We start from the raw sequence: 17,831 nt of genomic DNA, 5'->3' as shown, positions 1-17,831 counted from the left end.
TCCACCCCAATGCTAACTACAGTTTTACTTCCTGTGTCTATGAGTTTGACATTTTTTTAAGACTCCACAAATTTTAGACAAAGATAAAGTCATGAGGGCTAAAGACATCAGTAGAAGATAAGATATGATCTGGATTTTATGTAAAGCAAAATAGATACATGGAAAACTTAGATAAGCAGAGGGGAGACAGAAGGGTAGGGATAATGGCTGAGCATGAAGTATGTTGGACTAAATAACTAATCCAACTTAACAGTGCTGACTCTTTCAATAAGAAAGTTTGTCATGAGATTGTTCATCTTCAAGTTTCTTAATCAGAATCAGTTGTTCTGAGTAAGAAGTGCCCAAATTACTCACGTTAAAAAGATAAAGCATAACTGATGTGGAAGACAATGAATAAGTATTCTAAAAATTTAAGCTAGGAAAAAAAACTTCAAAGCAGCTAGTCTCCATTAGGTACCAAGGACACAGCTAATTTCTGAAGCTAATACTTACTACTCAGAAAGTAAACAGTGGAGTAGCTATAAACAGTGAGATACAGACAAAAGTTTTTACTATTGTTTGAAATAAATAGGGCATATCTAAGAAATTTACTCAAAATAAAGGAAGGGAGAAAGAAAGAAAAAGACTAAAAAGTAAAGACAATTTTTTAAAAGCCAATATGTATAGATCTAAAGGAAAATAATTCTATATACAAGGAAAAGCAAATGCAAAGGAATTAAGACATGCCTGAGGAAAAAGAAAATGGTCCAGTAGCTGGAGTGGTCTGAGGGCAAAAAAGCAATAATGAGTTTTGAAACCCAGATTACAATATTTGAATTTTAAGCAATGAATTTTATTCCAAGCATAATAGAGATTGATGATCACTGGCCAGATATCAATGCTCCAGTGCCAGTAAAATGCTAAAACCATCTGAATATCAGATAAAACCAGGAAGACATGAAAGGGGCATAATTAAAAGTAACTGAAGTTAAATACTGAAGTAACTGAGTTTGCCTGGAAGTAAGATGAGAATTTCTCTTATTAGTGAGAAGCGAGGTTAAGAGTTAAATTAAAATTACTAATGGAGAAACAAAATTAATACATGAACTTCCGTGTACATGAGTTTGGTGACAATAGTATCTATAAACAAACAACATTATTTTTTTGTTGTCCTCTGTACTCCAAAATGACACTGTCCCTCTATATATACACCATCAAACATTATCAAAAAGATCAAAGAATAGTTTTTAGCACTTTGTATGTTAGGTACATTCGGTAGTTTACCCCAGTCTCCTTTTCCCACCTGAAAACAAAGGGAGATTGTCCAAAACAACATATTGCTTTTACATAATTCTTAAATTTCCCATCTCTTCCATGCCTGTGACAGGAGCAAGAACTACAAGATTAGAGGTATTTCTGAAGGATCTGCTACGAAGTTCCAGGGTAAGCTAAGTTCCACTGAATTTTAGAGCAGAATGGAATCCCAGTGCCCACAGTTTATTAGCCAACCTAAAAACTACATGTTGACTATAGGTTGCCTTCATTAAAAAAATCACACATTAGTAGCAAAGTAATTCTACCACTGTTACTACTAGTGCCTTGCAAATAATTCAATACTTTGTCACATTTTTTCATAGTTATTCTTCCTCTTACCTCCATTTATTTTAACCACCCATTTGTATTTACTGATTCCAATTCACTACATGAGAGCAACTGGGGAAGTCCACAGGCCTCTAACTTCTGCCTCCTTCCTAATGCTAGGGGATGACCTATATTTTGTGACTCATGTATGTGAACTTGTCCGGCCTCTCAGTGTTGGCTCCTCAGTTATACTTAAACCCTCAAGACATAAATTAATAAACTTATGATAGGTCTAAGTGTCACAGTTATTTAGCATTAAACCCATAACCTCATATGGCTAATAACTATGGCCATGAATTCCCTCTAAGGCCCAAATCCCCTTAATAACAGCTCTGCCAAAAGGTAGAATCATTGGCCTTTAGCTTCTTCTAGATCATGCCACACTACTAACTTCACCCTCTATTTGCCAACCTCTCAAACCATGTACAGAACTTTTTGAGCCAATTATCCATGGCTTTGTCTATAAGTACCTTCCATGGACAACGACTTTTTCAGACATCAAAACTGGATGGCAGCTTTTATCTCTATCTTTATAAAAACATCAGAAAAAAAAGAGACTAGAAATAGTTAAGGACAATTTCAATTAAGAGAAAAAGAATCATGATATTGGTTCAGATGACTCTTTTACTGTGAAAACAGTTTGAAAAAGAAAATTACTGATAGTGGCTGCTGAAACGCAGATACAAATTCTAATAAAAGAAAATCAAAGCAGCACAGAATTTTAGAATGTGGCCTTTAATGCTCAACCAATATTTTCATTTTCTAAATTAAAAAACTGATGCTAAGACCAATTAACTAATTAAATAATTATTAGGTATTACTCAGAAGGTTACCATAGTCAAGCAAGAATGCACATAAAATTCAGGCTACTCTGAATCAGAAAGGATTCCCAGATAAAACATTTTAACAAAAAGTGAAGATTTCCAGTTAAGAAGCCAACTGTTCAGATAGAAAAATATGTTTTTTCCAATATGAATGGCTAGAACAGTGGCAATAATCAAGAGTTTGCTGGTTAATTTTGAATTTGAAGTAGATATTTAAGAAAAAATTACTGTGAACCTGATAAGGTTAGAGATTAGGAATTACTTTAATTCAAAAATCACACAGAGCTAGAAACATCGGTAAAAAGAATCAAATGGGGAAAAAAATGTATTTCCTAACAAACCTAGTAATCAGAGTCCAGAGGGAAAATGACAATACACTGGCGCTCATACTTAAAAGAAGGGCTGAAGACATTCTATTAAGGAACAACAAAAAGAAAAATTGCAGTGAAGAGTCCATCAAAGGCTCTTACATGTGTCTGGAAAGCTCAGCAATAAAAGGAAGCCTGGGCTAGATGTTTTGAGGAAGGTGGAACCAAAGGTATAGACAGTTAAGGCTTTCAGGAATTATAACACACACACACACTGAAGCTTCAATTTCTTTGTGTACTGTTTTCCAATAGAGTAGAAAAAATAATACAAATTTGTCAACAGCAGCTCCACTCCTGGGAATACACCCTAGGAAGAAGCTCATGCACATATGTATCAGAAGACAGGTACAAGAGTGTTCATACTCTCACTGTTTTTACTAGCAGAAAACTGGAAATCATCCAAATGTCCACAGACAGTAAACAGAAGAGTACACCTCTATACAGCATTCTGTGGGATAGCATGTGGAATATCATACAAAAGTGAAAATGAACTAGAGCTGCAGAGAGCAAAATTGATGAAATATGAGTATACAAAATAAGTCATAGAAGGTTACAGTGTAATACCATCTTTATAAAGTTCTGAAACAAAGCTAAATGACATATTATTTAGGAACATATATAAAACTGCTTTAAAACAAAAAAAAAGGCAACATTCTAAACACAAAGTTCTGGCAGTAGGTATATCTCTGTAGAAAACACAGGGATTGAACAGGTAAAGAAAACATCAAACTGAATGATGAATTTACAAGTGTTTCTTTTATTTTTATGCCTTATAATATATATAATCAAATATTACATAATAAACACAGATTTAAGTTTGTCACTTCCTTTTCTATTCATTTTTTCTTTGAATTTTACACATATATTGTGCAAGAAAAATGTATAGATTTTAAAACTGCTCCCTATTCTTTTGAGAATAATTCCAGAATAAGGCTATCGAATGAATTTGCAGTTGAAAAAAAATGTAAAATGCTAATGATCCACTCTGACTTCACCAGTTCAAAATTCATATGAGACTATGACTTAATTTCATCAAACCATGGAGAGGAAGTTGCATCCTCTTAACAAAATGCCAAAGAACACCTTCTTGCTTCCCAGGTCAGGAAGAGGAAAAATCAGGAGCAACTGACCGTCGCATCTGTTCTTAACATTCATAGAGAAAAAAATTTAAGAAAAGAATTTTTAAGTCTGAGGAGATAGAAATGGGCCAAGAAATTTGAAGTATCTTTTCAAGGCAGAGACACACAAAATGAAGTTGAGAAAAGAATTCAACCAACTAGGACACTGCCAATATTGAAACTGGGAGTTGAAAACAACAGCAAATTGAAACAAATATTTGCCCAGAATGTCTAGGGTTCACAGGATTCAGGCTAAGTACATACTTCATAAAGATATGTGAGGATGACCAGTTCTGAAGAATTAGAAAGCAAATATACTTAACACAAAAACACAAGAAGCATTATTCTTTTCCATAATTCAATATGGAACAGTAATTCTAGTTCCTCATTTTAATCCCTAATGTACAATACTTGCAGAAAGGTATATTTAAATTATTTGGTACTAGATTAGCATTTGCTATGCATATAATACAAGTTCTTTAAAATAGGATCAAGGACCCAAACATAATAAGAGAGTAAAGGTATACTTTAAAGAGAAGAAAAAGTGAATTAAAATGAAGCTACATCAGCATCACTCTGAATATCTGATTGTTTCTTCACCTAGAGTGGGAGTGATCTTGGGTAACTTCAGCACTTACATGACCTGAAATTTCCAACTTACTTAAAATAATAATTCTGGGGACTTCATAATAAATAATGTGCTTTTATGCAAAACTCCAAAACCTTCTCCCATAAATGAGAAATATAAGGAAAGGTTTGGATCTTGGGCATTCTAAATATTTCACCAATATAACCTTCAATTAGAACAGTGGCAAAAACCTAAATGAGATCAGTCCCAGGTGTTCACTGGAAGGACTGATGTTGAAGCTGAAACTCCAATACTTTGGCCACCTCATGAGAAGAGCTGACTCATTTGAAAAGACCCCGGTGCTGGGAAAGATTGAGGGCAGGAGGAGAAGGGGACGACAGAGGATGAGATGGTTGGATGGCATCACTGACTCAATGAACATGGGTTTGGGTCAACTCCAGCAGTTGGTGATGGATAGGGAGGCCTGGCGTAATGCGGTTCATGGTGGCAAAGAGTCGGATACAACTGAGCGACTGAACTGAACTGAACTGAAAAACCTAATATTCATAAAATTTGCTTTAAAAGATTCTTTTAATGCTCTAGCATGGTATGAATGTTAAACTTTTATATTTTTTAGCATGGGCTTTTAATAGATTTTTTTCTTTAACAGGAACACAGTACTTTTAACGGTATTATCTGAAAACCTCATCCAAGGCTTTACCAACTCTCTCACTGACAACACCATATTCCACATATTTTTCAGCAGGGAAGATTGGCTTCCAGTGGGGAAACTTTAGTATCAGCTTTTCCAAAAAGCCTGAAAGGAGAGTTAAGCTGAATTGCTCTTCCAGAAAATAAGTACGTCATTGCTTCCAAATGTTAAATCCCCTAACACCGTGGGACATTTCCTATGGTTCTGTCTGTGGTGCAGGATGAGACTCCTGCAATATTTCTCTTTAAAAAATTTTCTTCAAATGACATCAATAATAGTAGTTATAATATAGTAGTAATAATAATTACAGTTATATAAGCTATGTTTATGTATATATGTATATATATACATTCAGTTCAGTTCAGTTCAATCACTCAGTCGTGACCGACTCTTTGCGACCCCATGAATCACAGCACGCCAGGCCTCCCTGTCCATACATATATAACATCAAATTCTGACACAACCCTGAAAGGCAGATACCATTTATCCAGTTTTACAGATGAGGGAACTGAAGCACAAAAGGATAAAATTATTTGCCTAACTAGGAAATAAAGTTGGCTACATTTATTGAGCGCTTACTATGTACTAGTAATGCTCTAAATGTTTTAGTTGCATTAACTAAATCTTTTTCTTTTCATGATAGTTCTATAACTATGTCCAATATTTGGCTGAGAAAACACAAAGAGGTGCTCAATGTCATCCAACTGGCAAATGCTACACCGAGGCTCAGACAGCCTAGATCCAGAGTCCACACTCAATCAGTATACTATACTACCTTGCTGAATATTAGAACTTACATTCAAACCCAGATCTAGCTCACTCAAATACAAATGACTTTCAAAAATGAGTTTTCCCATTGTTTAAACTATATCACACTCCTCTTTTAGTACAGCAAAAGCTATTAACATCAGATAAGCAATACATACCAACATATATGCTTGCTAAATATAATTCAGTGAAAATATATGTAGAAATCCAAATTATTGTTTAGAGATGTGAATAATGATAATAATCCATCAGATACATAAACACGTGTTCATTCTTGTGCTGGGCAACAGCTGCATAATCCATTGGAAAGCCTATCCCACCAGGAATCCAAAGCTCAAATGCTCCTGCCCTTTCTCCACATTAACAGTCAAATGAATCCACATACTTTCATTATTATCATATCTTGAAGCACACAATGCCACTGGACAAATACTCTAATTTCTAACCAGCATACATTCTATGACATTGTACCTAAACCCTGCATATTTCCCTTTAAGCTTATGGCCTCTATCAAATATAACATATTTATTCTAATATTTTTAACTGCAAGTTTCATCACTCCCTCTTGATCACAAAAATTACCACCTAAAAGATAAGTCTCTTAAAGGAGGAAAAAGTCAGAAAGAAACTCTTATTTTGTTAGAGCTGAGGTTTAAATCCCTTTCTCTGCAATCTCACATGACTCCAGAACCTGTCCCAAACCAGTTCATCCAGTCTAGGATCATATACTTAGTAGTATGATGCACAAGACATGATAGTGGCTGAAGCACTATTATTAAAGAGAGATTAAAACAGCTGTACATTATGCTGAAGCACTCACTCTTCCCTTTACAAACAGACGGTCCTGGATTACAAGCAGCACTTGACCATTTAAATCACGACAACAACCAGATTTAACCAGCTGGGCCATATTCTCCTAGGCAATGCCTGTTGACCTCCTCAGTCACAGCTGCTCAAATGAAATTCTCATTAGACAACTTATTTTCAGAAGCCAAAGGACTCTCTGATTAAATATATGTATTTAGATATAGAAGTCCTTTTTAAAGTATTCATTTTCTGACAACTGTCGCTTATGTTAGAGCCCAGCTACATTGGCAACAAGATGGGTGATACAAGGATAACTAAAATTCATCATTTAACCCCAGCTGAAGGATTTTTATCTTAGAAGCATTTAAACCTGAATCTGTTAATCAAAGTCTTTCTGCATATTATACCCACCAATATCAGCAGTTTTAAAATGTAGATTTTGATATTCATTCTATCCATCCATTTTCCCATGTATATGCACACATATCTATCTATCTATCTACCTGCCAATGTATATATCTATGGCAGAAAAATATCAGGGTTAAATTTACAAGAAAATAGAAACTTTGCCTATTTTCCCACAAATCTTACTTTCAGAGGAAGCACTTCAGACACAACATCTTTGTTCATCAGTGTTTCAGCAATCCAGTCAAATCACTGCTTTGGAGAGGATATTTCTTGAGAGAATGGTACATAAAATAGTGGACAATTATTTGGTTAATCAAAGAATCCACCTGTAAGAGAATAACTTCCCTATTATCCTTTGGAGAGTTTTTGTTTTATTATGTAGATATTGTTTTAAAATAGACCACAATAAATAAACTTTTTATAGATCAGTTCCTGTATATGAGGGGAAGTGAGGGAGGAGGGTATTTAGTCTGATAGAGTCAAAACATTCTCTAGGACAAGAATGACTCAGGACGGTATTTCATTACGTCAGTCACACAAACTTGCCACTCATGAAGTATGGCCTTCAAACCCGGAAGTAGAAGTGAGGAAGTGGCGAGTAATGCACCTGAAAGCTTTTATATGTCCCATGGGATAAGTGATGTCCCAGATAAGCAGATGGGGCTTTAAAAAGTCCAAGTCAAGAAAATATTGGTGGAGCTATTACCTTCCTTGGAACTAGAATACAATTATTATAAATCATAAATCTATCAAAGCTTATTAATGACCTTTACTATAATTATTTCTATTCTCCCATCCTACTGTTCTGTTCCATTGCTCCAAGCAAGGAGTTACAATTAGGAATCAAACTCAAAATAAAAAATAGGAATCCTCATTACTCCAATCTCCAAAACATTTTGCTCTACTTTTCTCATTAACTGTAGTTCCATCCTACTACTCATCCTAAGCTACCTTTAAACAACTCCTCTCTATTGATATCCTCACTTTAAATGTTGAGTCCTAATAATTCTATCTCCTGTTATCTTTCCATACGCACCCCTTCTTCCTCTCTTGCTTCTGCTACCTTAGTTCAGGCCCTCATTATCTCTGCTGCTGCTGCTGCTAAGTCACGTCAGTCGTGTCCGACTCTGTGCGACCCCATAGACGGCAGCCCACCAGGCTCCCCCGTCCCTAGGATTCTCCAGGCAAGAATACTGGAGTGGGTTGCCATTTCCTTCTCCAATGCGTGAAAGTGAAAGGTGAAAGTGAAGTCGCTCAGCCGTGTCCAACTCTTAGCAACCCCATGGAGCCTACTAGGCTCCTCTGTCCATGGGATTTTCCAGGCAAGCGTAGTGGAGTGGGGTGCCATCTCTAGCCTGAAACAATTTCTTTAATGTCTCTCTGTACCCCCATACATCTGACACAGTGCTGCCAGATTAACTTTTTTGGAGGAAAGCTCTACTCCATCAATTTATTTGTGCTAAAAAATAGTCAATGGTTCCTCCATAACCTTCAGTATAAAGTTTAAATTTCTAAGTCAAGAATTAAAGGGCCTCTGTGATGAACAGAACCTACTTTTTCAGTTTTACACTGCATATGCATCTTCATATACTTTAAAGTAGAACTTGAACTCTCTGCTGTTTTAAAGCTCTCTGCCTGTTCCTTTTGACTGAAATGTCCCTCCCCTCCATATCTGCCTGTATACTTTCTTTCATTCTCCAACCAGTTACAACCCACTTTTCCTAGAGAACCTTTCCATGGTTTCCTAGGCAAGCACAATCTATATGATAAACTCCTATGACAGTTTACCTACATAGCATTCATGGAACTTTAAACGACATATTAAACGACATTGAATTAGAGTGCATTTTGTCTGTGTTTTATACCTTTTACTAGAATATAAACTCTAAATTTAGAGACCTTTGCTTTACTCAGGTATGCAATATCATGTCGCATAGTGGTTCTTCACCTAGGTTCCACAGACCCCCAAGAATCTGTCCAAAGAATTCAGGAAGTCTGAAAATTTGGATGGAAAAAAATATTTTTCACCAATATTTTTAACTGAAAATGTGATTTCTTTAAATTATCAAAGCAGGCAACAAATAATAAATTCATAGTATCTGTGAGATTATAATCAATAGAATAACAATATATAGATTCACATTGTACTTGAAGATTATCTCAAATACCTTTTATGCTTACCATTACTTCAAAAGTATATTTTTAGTCCTTCCACTAGATCTTGCATTTAATCCATTAGTAAAATAGTACTTCCTGCCATATCACAAAATTTTTTAATTAATATTTTAATATAATTTATTTTCTCTATAATTCCATGAATTTTACTTTATGCATTTAAAATAAGGATAGACCTGTAGGCATCATCAACCCACCAAAGGGATCCACAGCCAAAAAAAGAAAGCAAACTGGTAAGAATCCCTCAGTTCTAATGTAGTACCTTGCATAATAAGAAAAAAAACTTGTAGAAAAATAATCATGATACTATGAAGCTCTTGATTAGGGCTATTAAAAATATGCCATGAACTACAGAATACTAAATAAGCATATTTAGTTCATAAAAATTCATAGTCTTGGAAGAAAAAGACCAATCACCTCTCCTCTACAATAACCTTTAAAGATAGCAATTAAGATTTCTGCATACCTCCAAAGGTGATTTATTGCCTTCCAAAGAAAGTTTTCCATACCTGGACAATCTATATTTTTTGATAGCTGGTCCTATTATGAAGTAAAATATGTGATATATAATATTATATGATAATATTACTAGTTCCTTCAATTATTCTTCTTATTATATAACTGTATCTGTTCTCATATTGATTGTTCTCTGAGAATATCCCAGTGCTTCTCAGTTCCTTTTAAAGTGTAGTAATTCTCAACTTAATACTTGAGATGCATTCTATTGAGCAAGAAGTTCAGTGAGACTGAGGCCTCTTGAATCTTACATACTGTAATTCTAGGTATGTAATTACATACATTAATTCTGTAATGCTGACCAGGATAGCACTGTCAATTTTTTGGCAATATTCACCATCGTGACTCCATTGCTCTATCACCTAAAACTCATATGTGTTTTTTTTTTTTTAAATCATGTGTCTGCTATTTAAATTTTCTCCAGTAATTACTTGTACAGATAGGAATTTTGGTCACAGCCTCTGGACTTTACAGTAACATCTATTAAATTTTATCTTGATGAGTTAAAGTTTATATTTTGGGTTTGTCAAAAACTTTTGAGTTCTTGTTTCTTTTATACAGTATATTCAGCACTTATAGATTTTTGGAATCTGTAGGTTTGATGAGCACACTTTTTATCATTTCATTTTTGTACTTAGTGGACTATATATGTTGATATGCACTAAAAATGTCTGAATTTGTGATGCCTAAAATATATGTACTTTAGAAAACAAAGTTCTGTAATGTACATAAAAAACATTCTTTAATAATAGGAATATAATGCTAAAGGACTCTTAAATGAGAGGTCTCATATTGAAAGTGCCACTCTTAAATATATAACACACAGTAATGAAGAGAAAAATAAACTAATCATTACTTGCAAGAGAAGAATAAGTTTAAATTCCCTAACAGTCTAGACCCTTCCCCCTAAAAAATTATCATAAATCAATTTCTTTATTTTTACATAACAGAACCCTCTAAAGTATGCTGAAAAGTTCTTACAGAACTAAAATTATCTTTTTGATGAATCACAAAAGTAATCAAGCAATCTCATTTATTCAGAGTTTATTGACCTGGCAACCTCAGTTATTCTAGAACACAGGCACGAATAAGAAGTATAAAGTCTCTGAAGAGCCAGAAGAGTCAGTACAGAGTCTATGAAGCAATCTCATTTATTCAGAGTTTATTGACCTGGCAACCTCAGTTATTCTAGAACACAGGCACGAATAAGAAGTATAAAGTCTCTGAAGAGCCAGAAGAGTCAGTACAGAGTCTATGAACTGAAAAGTATGTATATTGCCCAGAATCTCTCAGCAACTCACCCAGAAATGTGCGTTCATATTTTAAATAGTGTCTAGAGTGTTATGAACATCTAATTTAATAACTGAAATATAAATGTAAGAGACAAATTAGAAATTATTCACAACTAAGTAAGAAGTTATAGCCTGAAATCTGATATTAAAGGAAGAGAAACCAACACAGACACACGCGCACGTGCGTGCGTGCCAAAAAGGGTATCTAAATCAAGCACACATAGGAACTCCAAAGTTTCATAATTGCAGAGAAATAACTGTAAAGCAACTGTCCTAATCATCTCAATGATCTCTGGGGGCATCATTACATTATAGCATGGTAAAGTAATTGATATTTATAATACAACAATCATCATAATACCTCAAATGACCCATATTAATTATTATCGTTAATTCTCAAAATGTTCAAGAAGTCAGGTTACTACCATACAAAATTTTAAATTTTGTGATTCAGGGAGATTGAAAAACTTACCCAGGGTCACATGATTGTTAGACAGGTATTGGAGTTCATAGTCTACTGCCTCATGACCCTGAGTCATCAAAAACAATTTACATTTTGTACCATATAATCTAGTTAGTAAGCCTGGGAAACAGAATACATTTTAGAAACTTCCATCAAGATTGCTGATGTTGTGGACAGGTAACAAAAATTAATCTGAAATTCTTAAATTTTTAAACCTTTTAAGGAACAAAATTAAGTTACATGAAAAATTCCCTTATATCAAATCCCCATTTCCCTAGAGTACCACAGAGGTTTAAATTTAACTTACATATAAGTAGTGATTCAGAGCCATTAATTACTCTATATTTTACCTAAAATCTGTACATAAAAAATGAAAGAACATACACAGGATAGCAATCACTCAGAGTTGATTAATTTAAGCATATTATTAGAAAGTCTCCTTTCATCTACTTTTTAGAACCTAGGTTAACCTAAGTGGACTCTTGTAGAGAGAGGAGAGAAGGTGGATGTCTCAGTAGATGTCATGTGTCAAAGAATTCTCTCCCTGAACACTGTTTTAACAATATTAGAAACTCTCAAGTCTCAATTCTACAACATTTGAAGGTGAAATAATAATATTTATAAGTTTATAATATTTGTAAAAATAAGGATAAATAAATTAGGCTTTTATTTCTTTTTAAACAGTTGATATTTTCATAATAAAATACTATCCATTAAAAGGAACTATGGGAGGAAAAAATGAAAAATAGTGCTGCAGCTGAGAAAATACCTATACTACCTTTTTCCAGAGCAAGGCTTATAGTCAGTTTAAAACCTTGATTTGTTATTATAAGAATCAAGTAAAATGCACAGAGTTGTAGAAAAATGGAACTATCTGCCTAACACTTCTAATGGATCACAATCTGCCATCACCATGGTAACCTCTGAATAACTTTTTCCTTGCTAGTGCCAATTATGCACTTCTCTGGCCCTTGAAATCCCACTCATTTTTTTTTTTAAGCTGGAATCTTTAAAAGAATAAAGCCCAACAGTTAAGTCCACACATACCCTCTTGTTCAGTCCGAGTCATTTCCTCAAGCTTCTTCTGTTTCAGTGTGTCCACCACATCGGCAAGGCTCCCTTTGCGGCGTTCTGGGGTTCCAAAAGTAACACTGGTCATTATCTCGCGGTCCCGACTCCCTTCGTCAGGCTTATGTGGTGAGGTAGAGGTATTTCGGAAGGAATATAGGGAACATAACTTATTATTCTCTGACTCCTAGAAAAAAAATAAAATAAAAATCATTAGAATATGTTTCCTTATATATCATTGGAGAAAAATATCAAACTCAGAATGACAGTATATGAAGTTGAGATGGACAAATAAAATTAATTATCTCTGTTTAAAAAAAAAAACCAAACATTATAGAAGTAATTATCAAAGGAACTGACCTGAAATTACAGATTCAAACTGTTTTCTTTTTTAACTAAAAACAGTAAAAGTGGTATAAAGACTTAATTTTAAAATGAACACTTCAGCTTTTTACTCATTTATACCCTTTGTCTAAGATAGTTCAGATTTAATTATTAATTACAAGAATGGTAAAGTTTTTTCTTTTAATTGACACATTAGCAAACCTCTTCCCACAGCCTAAAGAACATACAACAACAAAAACTCATTATCCCTAAATTTAGAATAGCGAAACTGGCTCTAATATTAATTGTTTACCAGAAAATATATAAAATATCTAAATCAGTGCCAGAAAGTTAGCCAACCTGAATATTTCTATGTACTGTGTTTTGAGAAAAAATTGTTTTTCTTTCTAGTTATACATGGTTGGATGGCATCACCGACTCAATGGACATGAGTTTGAGCAAGCTCTGGGAGATGGCAAAGGACAGGGAAGTCTGGCGTGCTGCAGTCCAAGGGGTAGCAAAGAGTCAGCAACTGAGCGACTGAACAAACTCATCTGTCAAAGTTACAGAAACCTTTTCTATTCCTTATCCTTACCACTGACACTTTAGCACATAGTCACACACGTTTCTCATGTGGCACTTAAAAATGATTTGTTTTTACTTTTTTTTTTAAACAAGAGGACTAGTTTGTTATAGAAACACTTGCACAAGAATTATCTCATATTACAGAGAAGTTGGCTAACTGGTCAGATATTTAGGTCCCTCTTAAGAAGAAAAGGCAAATCTTAGATGGAAAATAATAAACACCTAAAAATTTATAAAAGGAAAATGCATTTGTAGCTCTGAGAGATACAAATTAGAACTGAGAGCTTGAAGCAACCATTATTGGCCATAGCCCACAAGTAGTCTTGCATTCACCTTGTCTGTCTGTGTATGGGAACTTTCTCTCCCGATAAAAAATTTGTATGAAACAAATAAAGCATCTAGACTTTGTGATTCTTGTCAGTTTAAAAATCTTAATTGCTCCTATATCTCTACCCTTCTTCACACACACACAAAAAAAGGCCAATAGGCATCAAGAGCTAGAGGAAGAAGCATGGGACAAAAGCTGGAGTTAAAGAAAGGTACAGAATCACTGGTAGGAAAGGGAGTGAAAAGAAAATGGGAGTATAGAGAAGTACATTTCCATATAATAAGATAACTATACCCAATAAATGCTAGGTATTTAGGTATTATTGTCATTGCATAGAAGGAAGGAATAAAACTTATTTCCACAGCTATTGGTAGCATATAATGAGGTAACATAAAGTAACTAGGCACAGATCTGAACCTAAAGCAGGTGGTGCTTAGTAAACAGTAGGTACCAGTATTCTGAGGGAAGAAACAGATCTAAGGAGGGAGACAAGGAAGTTCTTCCCCCTCTGGACCTAAGTAATTACTTATTAAAAAAAAAAAATGTCCCGAACTAAATTGAGTATTGCAAAGTCTGTGAATATAATTAAGTCCACTGAATTGTACACATTTAAATAAGGAAATTGTGTAGTATGTGTTTTATATCTCAATAAGGCTGTTCTAAATTACTATGAGACAAATCTTAATTTTTTCCCACTATCCCACTGCTAAAAGCACCTAGCACAGAGCAGATGTTCATTACATTTACACTGAAATACACTGAAAAGGACAAAACTAATGTGCAGAACTCCTCTTTACACTGTTCCCAGATCTTTTCTTTTCCAGGAAATATGCTGTATTTAATGCTTACAATAACCGTGGAGTGATGCAGAGGAACCCTTTCTTTTAGATGTCAGTCATGGTTAGTACACAGCTCCTTGGAGTGGCCAGTTCACTCTCAACTTTGTGAAAACAAACACTCAAAGAGATTTTCTGGGCTTCCCTGGTGGCTCAGATGGTAAAGATCTGCCTGCAATGCTGGAGACCTGGGGTTCAGTCCCTGGGTTGAGAAGATCCCCTGGAGGAGGGCATGAAAACCCACTCCAGTATTCTTGCCTGGAGAATCCCCATGGACAGAGGACCCTGGTGGACTGCAGTCTATGGGGTCGCAAAGAGTCGGACACAACTGAGAGACTAAGCCCACATGTTTGTCAAAGCCTATTTCAGCTCTTAATAGTGCCCCTAGCAGAAATGTTACCAAGGCTTTTTGGAATCAATAATCACCACTTGATAAATTATGCTTCAATCACTTTCACTTCTCATATTACTGCCTATAAATAAGAAACAAACTCTATCTCAACCTAAGGGGTTGAAGATCAACTCAAAACAACAGTTACATGGAAGTGGTTACCTACAAACGACTCACCATTGACCACAATAAAGAGGATTTTTCCCGTACTCCCAAGTTGAAAGGCACTAGTAGTGTCTCGCCAGCCTGAGTTACAGTAGTCCTTAGAGAATTTAGGCTCCATACACTACCATTTTTTCTATCAGAACTAATTTCAGTCTTATTTACTCATGTCACTTACTTGTTGGATAGGCTATGTTTCTTGTTTTTTACTCATGAGACTCACTGGAAAAGACTCTGATGCTGGGAAAGGTTGGGGGCGGGAGGAGAAGGGGACGACCGAGAATGAGATGGCTGGATGGCATCACCGACTCTGTGGACGTGGGTTTGGGTGTACTCCGGGAGTTGGTGATGGACAGGGAGGCCTGGCGTGCTGTGATTCATGGGGTCGCGGAGAGTCGGACACGACTGAGCGACTGAACTGAACTGAACTGAACTGAACTGAACTCATGAGAATGTAGTCACCATCATCCACCACAGACAACAATGATGGGTTCCCTCACCAATGACCCACATTGTCCTCAGCCCCATAATCTGTGCGATGTAGCTCAACACCACCAAGAAGAAGATAAGAAGAAGCTAGAAAGTCATGTTTTCTCCAAGAAAGCAACAAGAACTACTTACAACATGGCACCAAGGCACCAATACCAGCAGATGAAATCATAAATTACGTAAGTTGTATAGGTTATCTTACACTATCCTTAGGAACAAAGAAAAGGGGCAAAACTGACCATTTATGGTCTTTAATTTTTAATTTTCTAAAACTTAAAACATACGGTCCTGTCATGAATGAAGGCCTATAGTCAATTCATCAGAATAAAAGGGCACATGAATCCAAACACTTCCAAAGAAGAGATTTGTTGTTGCTGTCATTGTTTTATTCAGTAAGTCTTGTCTGACTCTTTTATGGCCCCATGGACTGTAGCTTTCCAGGATCCTCTGGAATTTTCCAGGCAAGAATACTGGAGTGGGTTGCCATTTCCTTCTCCGGGGATCTTCCTGACCCAGGGATCGATCCCATGCCTCCTGCATTGGCAGGTGGCTTCTTTATCACTTAGCCACCGGAGAAGCCCAATGAAGAGATTACTGTTTGATAAGAAGGCAATGGAGAAGGAAACGGCAACCCACTCCAGTGTTCTTCCCTGGAGAATCCCAGGGACGGCGGAGCCTGGTGGGCTGCCGTCTATGGGGTCGCACAGAGTCGGACACGACTGAAGCGACTTAGCAGTAGCAGTAGCAGCAAGAAGGCAATATTGGACTTCCCAGGTGGCACAGTGGCAAAGAATCTGCCTGCAAATGCAGGAGACGTGGGTCGGATCCCTGGGTCAGGAAGATACCCTGGAAAAGGAAATGGCAACCCGCTCCAGTATTCTTGCCTGGAAAATTCCATGAATAGAGGAGGCTGGCAGGTTACAGTCTATGGGGTCACAAAGATACATGACTGAGTATGCATGCACAAAAGGCAAAAATGACAAATCAGAAAAAGAAACTTGACAAAGGATCTCTAATTTGTGTTCTAGGGAGGTAGGTAATTTTTAAGTAAGTTTTCTCATAGGAAAAAAGAAAGGTCAACTTATTCTTTAATTTCCTATAAATGAAATAGGTCCTATGATCTACCAACTGAGACAAGATGCCCAATGATCACATCTATCAAGTTTTGATGCATGTTACTGCAGCACAGCTTATTTGTTTAAAGCAGTTCTTCTCAAATTTTAACATACAGTATTCCCTGACAAGTATGTGAAAATACAGACTCCCTTACCTCCTGCCATACCCGCAAAGAGTGGTGCCCAGGAATATGAAGTATAGTAAACATTCCAAGTGATTCTGATGCACTGGTCCTCTCATTCTGACGCATCCTACTTTCAGAAACACTGATTCCCTATAGAAGGCAATGAAATGAATGTGCTTTGCCTTAATGTTACAATGTGGATATGATTATGAACATTTTTAAGAAGCCTGGTTAGTTGTGATTTTAAAAAATAACATAAAGGAGATTAATTCTCTTCTTTTGATCTTTCATAACACGGCTAAACACATGAACATCACAAAAAGAAGAGTGTACAGGGCACTCAGTAAGTATTAGCTCATTCAAAGAAAACTTATATTTGTTTTCTCTTAGCCCCTAATCTTAGTGCCCTCACCAAACTTAACAGTGAATAAAATTTCAAAATATTATTTAAAAGGAACCTAGTACCAATACAAAGACTAAAGCAGTGTTGGTTCAGATTATCTAAAGCATTTCACTGGAAATTAATTAAACACAGTACAAAAATTATATGTAGATGACTGAAAAAGTTTATAGTAGTATTAAAAATAGTTATTAGGCAAAGTTTCTAGAAAATATGAGCAATTTTCACAAATTAAGAATATGTAAAGATATTTTCATATATGAAGGGATAGAGAAGTCAACATTAAAAACAAAACGTGTGAAGTGATGGATGTTAAGAAAACTTATTTTGGCATGTTAGTGAGAAACACCAATATATTTTTAAGAAAAA

General features: G+C 35.6%; 1 protein-coding gene across 32 annotated transcripts in view; it reads right to left on the bottom strand.

Annotated features, from left to right (window-relative positions):
- Positions 1 to 17,831, bottom strand: part of SOX6 (SRY-box transcription factor 6) — a 734,686-nt gene that overhangs the window by 378,220 nt on the left and 338,635 nt on the right. For all 32 annotated transcript variants that reach the window (XM_088843068.1, XM_055423307.2, XM_055423317.2 and 29 more), the window contains one exon: positions 12,687 to 12,894. In XM_088843068.1, coding sequence (XP_088699194.1) covers positions 12,687 to 12,894 — 208 coding nt within the window. The remainder of the gene's footprint in view (positions 1 to 12,686; positions 12,895 to 17,831) is intronic.

This window comes from Moschus berezovskii, chromosome 14 (assembly GCF_049115385.1).
Source record: "Moschus berezovskii isolate FMDL1 chromosome 14, NW_MosBer_1.0, whole genome shotgun sequence".
Lineage (NCBI taxonomy): Eukaryota > Metazoa > Chordata > Mammalia > Artiodactyla > Moschidae > Moschus > Moschus berezovskii.
Note: the sequence above shows the minus strand (reverse complement) of the source record. Positions and strands in the feature narration are given on the sequence as shown.